The following is a 12723-nucleotide window of genomic DNA, read 5'->3' as shown; positions in this document are numbered from 1 at the left end:
CAGGTTGGAAATAGTAAGATAATTAACGTTGGAGCAATGGCACATGGCTGTTATTCCATCAGCCACCACCAGGAAATCTCATAAATTTTAATATTTTAATTTAAGATTTGTTAAATTAACTGAATTTAAGTTCGTCAGCTGTTGTGGTTGGTTCAAATCTGTGCCTCAGTATTGTTAGTCCAGTAATTTAATCACTGAAATCATTGTCAGGCAGCATCTGCAGAGAAAAATCGTGTTGACTTTTCAGACTGATGACCTTTCATTAGAAAACTCTATCTTTGAAATTTTAGCTGAATGATTTAGTGTCAAAATTGCTAATGACTTTTATTGATAGTTGTAGTCCTCGTGTAATGTGTTCAATAATTTATTACTGGGTTTCAATGTATTCCTCACAATACTTGCCTTGTATGCATATGTAATAAATTGGTTAGGGCTTTATGAAAAGTCAGGAGTGGCCATTTTTTTAAAAAAAGAGACTAAAGTGGTTTCTCTCAGCTTTCATGGTCATTTTGTGCAAAACACAAACTCCAACTTTATATGGGGGTAAACAAAACCTTAAATATAAACAGGAATAAGCAAAAGTATTTTGAGTTTTCTCAAGAGGTTGATATTGTATCCACAGAACTATTTTACTGGAAAGTATGCATGCTATTAACCACCTTATTGTTTTGATGTATTCAGTAAATGAAATTCCTGAACTTGTATTGAAGGGAATTGACTGATGTTTTGTGCCAGGTCATACTGCAAAACTGTAGAGCTGTAGCATGGGATCTGTCATCTAGAGGAAAAAAAAGTAAAAAAAAAATCAAAAATAATATCAGGGGTGACAACAGTGGAAAGAGCTATATGAATGATGAATTGTTAAACGTGTGCATAAAGGGGAATAAATTGCCCCACTGGGCACATGTTCAAGTTTTCTTAAGAAGTTTGTATTTCCTTATGACCTGCCCTCCCCAGCAGTTGGCCACAGAAAGCCATGAATTGTAATTCTGGAGTTGATGGATTTCAGATTTGTTCTACCAGTTTTTGCAGAATTGCATAAAGTGAAAATCCTGAGATGTAGTGATTTTGTATGAAGGTCATGGTGATGGGGGTGGGGCCTCAACAGAAGGAATCATTTCAAGGGATGGCTACTTCTTGTTTCAAACTGCACCAAGGTGATGTAGATTGCAATTAAAAGTGGGCCTGTAAAGGATATAGTTTGTAAGTGTGGTATTGATTACATTGTTTACACTTGTATGTATATGAATATCATAGAGCTAATACAATATTAAAGCTTTGTCTTGTAGCCAAGAATCATTACAAACGCCTTAGTATATTTGAATTAATACCACATCCAGAATTTATTGATGGTGCTAGCATAATGTTGTTTAATTTTTGAAAACAGGTATCAAGTAGAAGATGAGTCATCCAGTTTAGATGAGATGCCATTGATGATGTCGGAAGAAGGTTTTGAAAATGATGAGAGTGACTACCATACATTACCAAGAGCTAGAGTTACACAGAAAAAGCGAGGACTAGGATGGTTTGTATTTGGCGGATGGAAATTTCTCTGTACCAGGTAAGCTTTATCGTCGCCGGTGAGAGTCAATATGTGATATAATTCATCTAGTTAACTTATTGATTTAACTTCATATGGCATATATCTTGTGATTTAACTTAATACTTCATTATGATGATAATTTTTAAAATGCTTGTCCATTTTAGGCCAGGGCTCATGGAGGGTCACCTGTCCTGGAAATGATAGGACCATTACCATACAGTCAAATGTAAGACTTGTGATTGTTCATGGGGTTTCTTCTCCTCTTGAGATCCCTTTAAGTTAGTGATTAAAAACAGGCAACAGCCTTTTACAAATGCTTCATTGATGCGAAGGAGCTAAGAATATTGCAAAACAGAATGGGCTATTCAAGTACTGAATAAATACATAACTGGTTTAGTCCAAAAGCCTGATTCTGTGCTGTAGTTCCCGCAGAACAATGATATTGAGAAATGTGATTCAGAGCAGATTTTGACTAGGAAGACTGGAGCTAGAAAAGAAAAAAAAATCAAGCTTTTTGTTTCCATATTCAAATATTGTTTTTTGTTTATAACCTTTCAGAAGATGTTTCTTAAAAAATTCAGTATTGATCTCAGTGGTAGTCCTATTGCATTCCTGAGAAAATGGTGAAGTCAGCCTTTAGTTTACCTTAATAACCTTTGGTAGTAGTAATTGTATACATGCATACCTAAATTATTTTAATTTCCTTTTTTTTTGTAAGAAAATACTTCAATTTAGCATAAACTGTAAACTTTCAATATTTCACAGAATCATTGAACCATTAAAGAACAAACACCCTTATGTCCAAGTACATTGAATGAAGAGTTGAAGCCAGAATACAGATCCCTGTGGATCTCATTTATCACACCTTGACCAATTGAAGAATATGGGTTTCATCCCTTCATTCTAACCTGTACAAACTAATCACTAACCCATGCAACGAGTCTGCATTGATTATGCATTTACTCTGTCAGTCAGTTTTGCTGATCTACTGTGTGGATTGTTACATGGTTTCTCGAAGGTCATTGAGACACCATTTTGGGAACACAACTGTCCCTTCCTCCCCACACCACCGCCCCCCTCCTCCCGAATTCCACTTTCTCCTGGGTCATCCATGGAAATATCTTCTAAATTGAGATTGGTTATAATTGGTAATCAATGTTTCCAATGCTAATTAACTGTTAGTTATTGAAAGGTATGGTCACTGTCTCAGATTCCAGTTAACTTTCCAGATTTGTTAAATATTAAGGTGAATGAGAAATTATGTTTGATCTCGGCAGTGTAATTATCACTCATTTCAGGTGCATCCTTAAAGCTTAATTAAATTAAGTAATGAATAATTGCATTGAAACACCCAAACACTTGAATCTTTTGGTTTCAATTAGATTTAATCACTATATGAAACACCTTTATTATATTTTTATACCATACACTAATCATAATGTTTTCTCAACAGTATAATGCAGATACAGCTAAGGTTGTTTAAATGTATCAGGACTTTAAAAAGGTTGCTCTTCACAGTTAGGATCTTTATTCCCAATGCCCAATCATCACCAGTCTCTTCCATTGCTAGTTAAGTTTTTATTTGAAGTACCTATTAGTTTAATTTGAAAGTTGAGGAATTGTAGTTTTTAAAAAAAAATACTGATAGAGGTGGAAGTGTCTCTGGCAAAAGATGCTGTGGTGTACATTTGTTTCAAAAACCTATGTCTAATTTACTTTGATGGATTGAATTTAACATGTATTTAATCAGCTAGGGTTTGGAATGGGATGTGAACTTTGTGAATAAGTTAACAAGCTGTGTGATGTTGTTATTGATAATAGTGTTGCAACAAAAGCAGTGATTGTCTTGGAGCAGTTGCCAGGGATTTCCTTTCGGACCAATACTTAGAAATCAAACATGAAAATGTAGCCAATCTGGTGCCTATTTTCCAGGATAGAATCATGCTGTTACCCTGCCAGTCTCCTTGGAAGATATCTTGATTGTAAAGCAGCCATAATTAACATTGTCACAAAAGCATTACATGTAGGAAGCTTCAAATTTCTACTTCATTTACTTATGTAGAATAGTTAGGAAGCAGAGTTTTGGAATAATTTTTGATATTAAAAATCTCTAATATCAGAAAATTAAACAAGCAAAATAGTGTTTGATGCAGGACTGTGTCATTCTCCTCCCCCCCACCCCGATTACAGGTGTCCCCCGCTTTTTGAACATTCGCTTTACGAAACCTCACTGTTACGAAAGAACTACATTTGTACCCTGTTTGCGCTAACAGAAGGTTTTTTCACTGTTATGAAAAATGGCGGTGTGCGAAAAAAATGCAGGTGTGCGGAAAAAAATGCCGGCGTGCGAAAAAAAGCAGCGGTTGCCCCGAGCAGTCAAGCTCCTCCCCCGGAACTGCATTCTAGCCACCATTGCTTAAACACGTGTTTTATCTCGATTTATTTTGTGCGTCCGTTAGCAAGATGAGTTCTAAAGTATCCGAAAAGCCTAAAAGAGCTCGTAAGGGTGTTACACTTTGCGTAAAACTAGACATAATTAAGCGTTTCGATCGTGGTGAACGAAGCAAGGACATTGTCCACGCGTTGAACTTGCCTGCATCCACCATTCGCACTATTTATACGCAGGGAGAAAAAATGTTGAAAGCTGGCGATGTTACTGTTGGTTCTGCTCGTAGCAAAGTGGTCTCTCTTAGTCGGCATCCAGTACAGTAATGGATAAAATGGAAAGTCTATTGCTTGAGTGGATTGATGGGTGTACAAAACGTGGTGTTCCTTTAACTTATCTTGTACTTAAGGAGAAATCAGTCAGTCTTTTTAATAAGCTGAAACAGAAAGCACTGGCTGATGGTGATGAAAGTGTTGCGAAAGTGGAATTTAAAGATAGTCACGGGTGGTTTGATTGGTTTCTGAGGCGAGGGCAGCTTCATAGTTTAACGTTTACTGGAGAGAGTGCTTCGGCTGACACTGAAGCTGCTGACAGGTTTCCAGCAGAACTGAAGAAAATAATTACAGAAGGTGGTTATTCTTATAAGCAAGTGTTTAACTGTGACGAAACTGCAATTTATTGGAAAAAATTGCGAGTAAGACATTTATTTTGAAAGAAGAAAAGCAGGCTAAGGGACACAAGGCATCGAAGAACAGGTTTACCCTAATGCCTATTATTAACGCCACTGGTGATGCTGTCCTTAAGCCTCTACTAGTGTACCATTCAGAAAATCCGAGGGCACTTAAAAGGCGTCGATAAGAAAACACTTCCTGTTGTGTTCCGTTCACATCCAAGCAGTTGGAACACCCAAGTGCTTTTTTCTGAGTACATGAGCAGATACATTAGTCCTTTCGTTGAAAAATACTCTAGAGAAAATAACCTTGTGTCTTGTGATTGTTGATAATTGTGCTGCTCATTCGCCTGCCATTACTGAGTATGGCAGTAACATTCGTGTTACGTTCTTACTGCCGAATACGATATCGTTGCTGCAGCCGTGTGACCAAGGCCTAATAGCCACAATTAAGGCTTACTATACGCAAAATGTGATGGATTTTATTGTAAGTGCTGTTGACAGAGGGCAACTCTGAAGCATCTTTGCAAGAGATGTGGAAAGTCTACAAATGTAAAACTGGCAATCGTCAACATTGGAGATGCTCTCAATAGGCTAACAGTCTCGATGAGAAATGGCGTTTGGAAGAAACTGTGTCCCGAAGCAGTGAACGATTTTAAAGGCTTCGAACCATCAACAATAAATACGACAATAGTAAGCTTGGCTAAGGAGGCTGGGTTTGTGGAAGTTGACGAAGATGATGTTGAGGAGGTTTTGGCATCCCATGACCAGGAATTGACAGATGAAGAGCTGATGCAATTGCAAGAGGAAAGATTAACAATCGAAACCAAACGCAGTAGTGAAAATGAAGTCGTCCAGGTACTGAACATGAAGCGGTTGTTTGAGATTTTCGCTGCAATGATTGCAGAAAAGTATGACTTTAATTTTGAAAGGGCACGTAGGTTTAGGGCAGGTTTGCAGGATGTTTTGAGTGCTTACGAAGAACTGTATGATAGAAAAATGTGCGAGGCTCAACAGTCAAGTATACTGCCGTTTTTCAAGTCTTGCACATCAGCCACAGCAAACGACGAACCTCGACCTTCGACATTGAGGCAGGCAGACATAGAAGATGATGACCTGGCTACCCTATTGGAAACAGACTACGATGAGATGACACCCCAGTCTCCTTTACCTCCACCACCCTAATTTCCGACGACTCAGCCTAACACACCATCCGGATTCCCGTAAGTGAAACTACACTGTACATACATTATTTCTACTTTATATAGGTTGTGTATTTTTGTGTTATTTAGTATGATTTGTTATTTGGTATGATTTGGCAGCCTCGTTGCTTAAAGGTTACTGGAGAGAGTGCTTCCGCCGACAGCGCCTGCGCCGACAGTGCCTTCCACCGACAGTGCCTTCAGCTGACAGCGCCTTCAGCCGACAGCACCTTCAGCCGACAGCGCCTTCAGCCGACAGCACCTTGAGCTGACAGTGTCTCGTCGACAGTGCCTTCAGCCGACAGTGTCTGCGCCAACAGTGCCTTCAGCCGACAGCGCCTGCGCCGACAGTGCTTCTGCCGAGAGCGCATGCGTGAGATTTTCGCTGCGCTAGTCTGTGCTTCAATGATTGCAAAAAGTATTACTACTTTATATGGGCTGTGTATTTTTGTGTTATTTAGTATGATTTGTTATTTGGTACGATTTGGCAGCCTCATAGCTTAAAGGTTACTGGAGAGAGTGTTTCTGCTGAGAGTGTTTCTGCCGAGAGTGCATGCGTGAGATCTTCGCTGCGCTAGGTGGTGCTTCAATGATTGCAAAAAGTATTTCTACTTTATATAGGCTGTGTATTTATCATATCATTCCTGCTTTTACTATATGTTACTGTTATTTTAGGTTTTATGTGTTATTTGGCATGATTTGGTAGGTTGTTTTTTGGGTCTGGAACGCTCAAAAATCTTTTCCATATTAATAAATGGTAACTGCTTCACTTTACGACATTTCGGCTTACGAACCGTTTCATTGGAATGCTGTACCTTTGGATGGCGGGGGAAACCTGTATCCAATCCTGAATACTCTCCATACACTGGATACAATGTAACCAAATTTCCCTCGGGATTAATAAAGTATATCTATCTATTTACATTTTGCATAATCCATGGCAGGCTCATCAGCTCTCTGAACCACTGACATTATTGTTTCCCAGTTACTCTCACCTCTCCCCAGTCGCTGCCACACTTCGCCCTTAAAGAAACGATGTCTTTCTTTATTGCTGGTGTTCCTGGTAATTGCCCACGTACCATCTACATCCCCTGAGCCATACTGTCCCACATATTCCTTGGGCACTTTGCTTTTAACAACACATCAGATCTTTAGGGTGTATCAGGTGAATTTCAATCACTTACTTGAGCTTGCGCCAAAATTCTGCGTTCCCGCAAATGACCTTAACTGAGGACAACTCTGACAAAGTACCCTGCTTCCTGGGGATGAAGGGCTTATGGATGGTCATAATCAAGGTCAAGGGCTAGCTTGGGTTGTCAGAGTCCTCAGTCTGATGTTGCCTAACCTCAGTCGATACTGTCTCGACAGATATATCTGGGTATAACTTCTCCTCAAATATGTCCACATTAATTCCCACACTATGCAAGATATAAATGATGGATAAAAATTAGCCAGTACATACTTGAAACTTCAGAGTACATACTCTGCAATCTGCCACTCGTGCATCTGAACTCAATGCCTGTTGTATTCCTTTGCACTTAAAAGTTGGACTTATTCTTAAAGCAACAAAAACACTCTCAAACACATCTGATACTGTACAGATCCTCAAACGAGTAAACATACACTCCACTGGCGTCCTGACCAGTCAGTAACAATCCTTCACAACTGATGACCCTGTCTCACCAAATTAGCATACAAATGTTTAGTCTCTTACATAAACAGACACACACACACACACCCCCCCCCCCCCACACTCCTTTCATATCTACTATTTCAGGTCTCCACTGTGTTCATGATACCTCGTGATCCAGTAGTCACTGACCCAAACAGATCTATGTGAGAGTGCTAATTTTAAAAATACTGACCCACCTTGACTGCTGAAATTGCCGGCCAATGGGTCATGTAAGTATCCTGGAAAAGCCCCCAATGTGAACAAAGTCACTGAAGCTAGTGGAAATAGATGTATTTTATTCATTAAAATGAGCAGCAGTTATCATATTGAGATACACTTGGAGGAAGAGGCCTGCTCGACCCAATATTACATGACATATGCTGAACATTTCTATAGTTACAATGTATTTACAACACGTCCTTTGAATTACATACAGTTCTCAAATACTTTCTTCTTTGGCACCCACACTTCAGGTGCCAAGATGAACATTAATCAGCCGTGCCGAGGCACAGCGACAACTCGCGGATACCTCCTCTTATTTACTCCTCGATCATGACCCCACTAAGGAGCACCAGGCCATTGTCTTTCACACCATCGCCAACTTTATCAGCTCAGGGGATCTCACAGCCTCTGCTACCAACCTTATAGTTCCCACACCCCGCACTTCCTGTTTCTGCCTCCTACCCAAGATCCACAAACCTGCCTGTCCAGGTAGACCCATTGTCTCAGCTTGCTCCTGTCCCACCAAACTCATTTCTGCATGCCTCGACACTGCTTTATTCCCCCTTGTTCAATCCCTTCCCACCTATGTTCGTGACACTTCTCACGCTGTGAATTTTTTCCAGTTCCCTGGCCCCCACCGCTTTATTTTCACCATGGATGTCCAGTCCCTATATACTTCCATCCCCCACCAGGAAGGTCTCAAAGCTCTCCGCTTCTTTTTAGATTTCGGACCTAGCCAGTTCCCCTCTACTACCACTCTGCTCCGTCTAGCGGAATTAGTCCTTACTCTTAATAATTTCTCCTTTGGCTCCTCCCACTTCCTCCAAACTAAAGGTGTAGCCATGGGCACCCGTATGGGTCCCAGCTATGCCTGCCTTTTTGTTGGCTTTGTGGAACAATCCATGTTCCAAGCCTATACTGGTATCTGTCCCCCACTTATCCTTCGCTACATCAAGGACTGTATTGGCACTGCTTCCTGCATGCATGCTGAGCTCGTTGACTTCATTAACTTTGCCTCCAACTTTCACCCTGCCCTCAAGTTTACCTGGTCCATTTCCGACACCTCCCACCCCTTTCTTGATCTTTTTGTCTCTATCTCTGGAGACGGCTTATCTACTGATATCCACTATGAGCCTACGGACTGTCACAGCTACCTGGACTATTCCTCTTCCCATCCTGTCTCTTGCAAAAATACTATCCCCTTCTCGCAATTCTTCCGTCTCCGCTGCATCTGCTCTCAGGATGAGGCTTTTCATTCCAGGACGAAGGAGATGTCCTCCTTTTTTAGAGAAAGGGGCTTTCCTTCCTCCACCATCGACTCTGCTTTCAAACGCATCTCTCCCATTTCACACACATCTGCTCTCACCCATCCTCCCGCCATCCCACTAGGAATAGGGTTCCCCTTGTCCTCACTTACCACCCCGCCAGCCTCCGGGTCCACATATAATTCTCCGTAACTTCCACCACCTCCAACGGGATCCTACCACTAAGCACATCTTTCCCTCCCCCCCCCCCCACTGCTTTGCACAGGGATCGCTCCCTACGCGACTCCCTTGTCCATTCATCCCTCCCCACCAATCACCCTCCTGGCACTTATCGTTGTAAGCGGAACAAGTGCTACACATGCCCTTACACTTCCTCCCTCACCACCATTCAGGGCCCCAGACAGTCCTTCCATGTGTGGCTGTCCTTACCGATTTGTTATTCAGTCGGAGAAAACACCCAGAGGCCACGTTTTGGCTCGATCAATTCTTCATTTAATTTGATCCGAGGAGAGGTAACCACCATGCGCTTCTACAGCGTCTGGCAATCAGCTCTGCCTAGCACAAGTACAAGGTTACATTTATATCCAGAGAAAAAGGTTTCAGTTAGCACCTGTTTCCCCTGTCCACGCTTGTGACGGTTTTGTGGTTAGCAATTTCATCATGGTCACAATAGCTTCACGTGCAGAGGTACAGGTCAGTAAGCACCTCTATTCTAAGAAATGAGCATGCCGTTGCAACATCCTAACCGTGTCTGGTTCTGTTTAGTTCCTGCCCCTGCTATATTTTCCAGGTCACATACACCATCTAACCCTTCCTATCCCATACTCTAACCCCCTTTTCACTTACACAAGGTGACACTTTACCTGTGAGACGGTTGGGGTGATATACTGCGCCTGGTGCTCCTGATGCGGCCTTCTATATATTGGCGAGACCCGACGCAGGCCGGGAGACCGTTTCGCTGAACACCTATGCTCTGTCTGCCAGAGAAAGCAGGATCTCCCAGTGGCCACACATTTTAATTCCACATCCCATTCCCATTCTGACATGTCTATCCATGGCCTCCTCTACTGTTAAGATGAAGCCACACTCAGGTTGGAGAAACAACACCTCATATTCCGTCTGGGTAGCCTCCAACCTGATGGCATGAACATTGACTTCTCTAACTTCCGTTAATGCCCCACCTTCCCTTCGTACCCTATCCCTTATTTATTTATTATTCCCCCCCCCTTTGTTCTCTCTTTTTTCTCCCTCTGTTCCTCTCACTATAACTCCTTGCCCATCCTCTACCTTACCCCCCTCCCCCTTTCTTTCTCCCTAGGCCTCCTGTTCCATGATCCTCTCCCTTCTCCAGCCTCGTATCCCTTTTGCCAATCAACTTCCCAGCTCTTAGCTTCATCCCTCCCTCTCCTGTCTTCTATCATTTCAGATCTCCCCCTCCCTCTCCCACTTTCAAATCTCTTAATATCTCTTCTTTCAGTTAGTCCTGACGAAGGATCTCGGCCCAAAAAGTCAACTGTACCTCTTCCTATAAATGCTGCCTGGCCTGCTGTGTTCACCAGCATTTTTTGTGTGTGTGGCTTGAATTTCCAGCATCTGCAGATTTCCCCGTATTTGCGTATTGATCAGCTTTGTCTGGTTTACAATGAACACCATTCTGAAGCTCCAGATAATCTATAGTTCAGGGTTGCATTTTAAATTCAGTCTACAATCCACGTTCAAGTCTGAAGAGTGGTTGCTGGTGAAATTAATATTTGCTGTATATCCTAACTCCAGAACAGTGTAGGTCACTTGGTTGACCTTTGCCTTGGCTATCCATGTTTCAGGATGTAAGATGGAAATGTGTCTGTAAACTGGCACTGGAAAGATAATCAAGTACCTGAAGGATAAGTTTGCAAAAACACTTACTGATTAAAAAATTCTGATTTATCTCAATGTGATTGCTGATTTGAGGCTAATCCTGTAAAAGCTGCCGTGCTTTCATTGAAGTGAGATATTCTTTAAATTTGAGTAAAGAGAGTGAGATGCAATTTGTGAGCTGGAAACTGCTAATTGCTAAAATATCAGCTTGTGAAGCTTCTCTTCACCATGGCAAAGGAAGGTTGGGTTGTTATGTTGTATGTCATAATTCCAAGCTGCTATGTAGTACTCATCAGTATGACATTCACCCTTTGTAATTTGGTGCTGTGGTCTGTTCTTTCTATCTGTAAAACATAGGAGTAGAATTAGGGCATTGGCCCAACGAATCTTCTCCGCCATTTAATCATGGCTGATTTATTTTACCTCTCAACCCCATTCTCCTGCCTTCTCTCCATAACCTTTGACTTGAGGACTATTGGCCAAATTGTATTAACTGTATTTGGACTCGATTTTAGCTAAGCTCAGAATTTCATGAGCATCAGGATATTTCTGTTAGTTGTCAAAGATATTAATTCATTATTCCTCATTATAATTCATATATATTAAAAATGTTCACTTTTAATTTTTTCCCTGTATATCACTTTGTCCTTGGAAACTTCAAATAGGAAAATAGTTATGACAAGTTTTTTAATACTGGACAACAAAAGTGAATTTGCTATTTAAACCTAAATAGAAGAGTAGTGATGAAGATGTAACTAGTCTTCAGGTGTACATAATAAGTGGGCAGCAACAAGGCAGGTGGAGTACCATGTAGAAAGTGAAAGGTTACCCACTTTTGATAGGAAAAAAATAACAAAGTACTGAGTATTTTTAATATTTTTGATGTTCCAAGGAACCTGGTGCCTTTGTACAAAGTCAGTGAAAACTAATCCAAGTCCTGCAGGCATTTAGGAAGTCTTTTGGCCTTCATTGCACGATGATTTGAATACAAGGCTAAAGATAATTAGAGCCTGGAGTATGGAGTACAATTTTGGCCTCTTGACATGGCAAGTATATGGTATTCTTGCTATAGAGGGAAGGGAGGTTCATTAGAGTGCTTCTTGGGATGGCAGGCCTCACATATGAGGGGAAGTTTGGAGAGATAATTCTGTTGATTTGAGAATGAGGTGAGCTCATTAAAATAAACCAAACTTTTGCAAGACTTAACATTGCAGAGGGAGAGTATTTCTGGCTGGTGACAAGAGCTAAGGGCCAAAATTTCAAAAAGAAGTGTCATGTTATTTTGTACTGAATGAAGAGAAGTATTTTCACATAGGGGTGTTAAATTTTTGGATAGAGTGATGTCAAGGCTAAGGAATTAAGGGAATCAGGGATAGGAAGTGGTGTAGATCAGCCAGTACCTCATCAAATAAAAAAAGTTACATCCTCTGTGTAATTAAAAAGCATGTTTGATGCGCTTGCCATTGCTATTGTTTACTGTATTTTTAGTCGCTTTGGCATATTGGCTATGCAGGCTGGTAATTCAGTACTCTATTTGTTGTACATGAAGTCTTGGCAGCCTTGAGTGTAATGTTTTCTTTTCTTTATAAATGTTTCTCATTTTACAAAAAGTGAATGTTCATTTCCTTTTAGTAATCAAGGTTGTAAAAGCAGTGTACTGTTACCTACTGGAGCTAAGTTTGAGTACTTGTCATCTAACCAAGCTTTAATTTAAAGCATGCTATTTTCTGCAAATACCTTCTGAATATGCAGTATTATGTTTTTTGAGCCTTTTAATGTATCACTTGACAAACATTTTCTCTCAGCACTTTGAATATTTTACAAAGCAACACACATCAAAGTTGCTGGTGAACGCTGCAGGCCAGACAGCATCTTTAGGAAGAGGTACAGTCGACGTTTCGGGCCA

General features: G+C 40.9%; 1 protein-coding gene across 1 annotated transcript in view; it reads left to right on the top strand.

Moving 5' to 3' along the window:
• Window positions 1-12723, top strand: part of atp9b (ATPase phospholipid transporting 9B) — a 387648-nt gene that overhangs the window by 62616 nt on the left and 312309 nt on the right. Inside the window, exon 2 of the mRNA XM_063055727.1 lies at window positions 1388-1561. Coding sequence (XP_062911797.1) covers window positions 1388-1561 — 174 coding nt within the window. The remainder of the gene's footprint in view (window positions 1-1387; window positions 1562-12723) is intronic.

This window comes from Mobula hypostoma, chromosome 1, assembly GCF_963921235.1.
Source record: "Mobula hypostoma chromosome 1, sMobHyp1.1, whole genome shotgun sequence".
Classification (NCBI taxonomy): Eukaryota; Metazoa; Chordata; class Chondrichthyes; order Myliobatiformes; family Myliobatidae; genus Mobula; species Mobula hypostoma.
The sequence above is the reverse complement of the archived record's forward strand: the minus strand, read 5'-3'. Positions and strand labels throughout refer to the sequence as shown.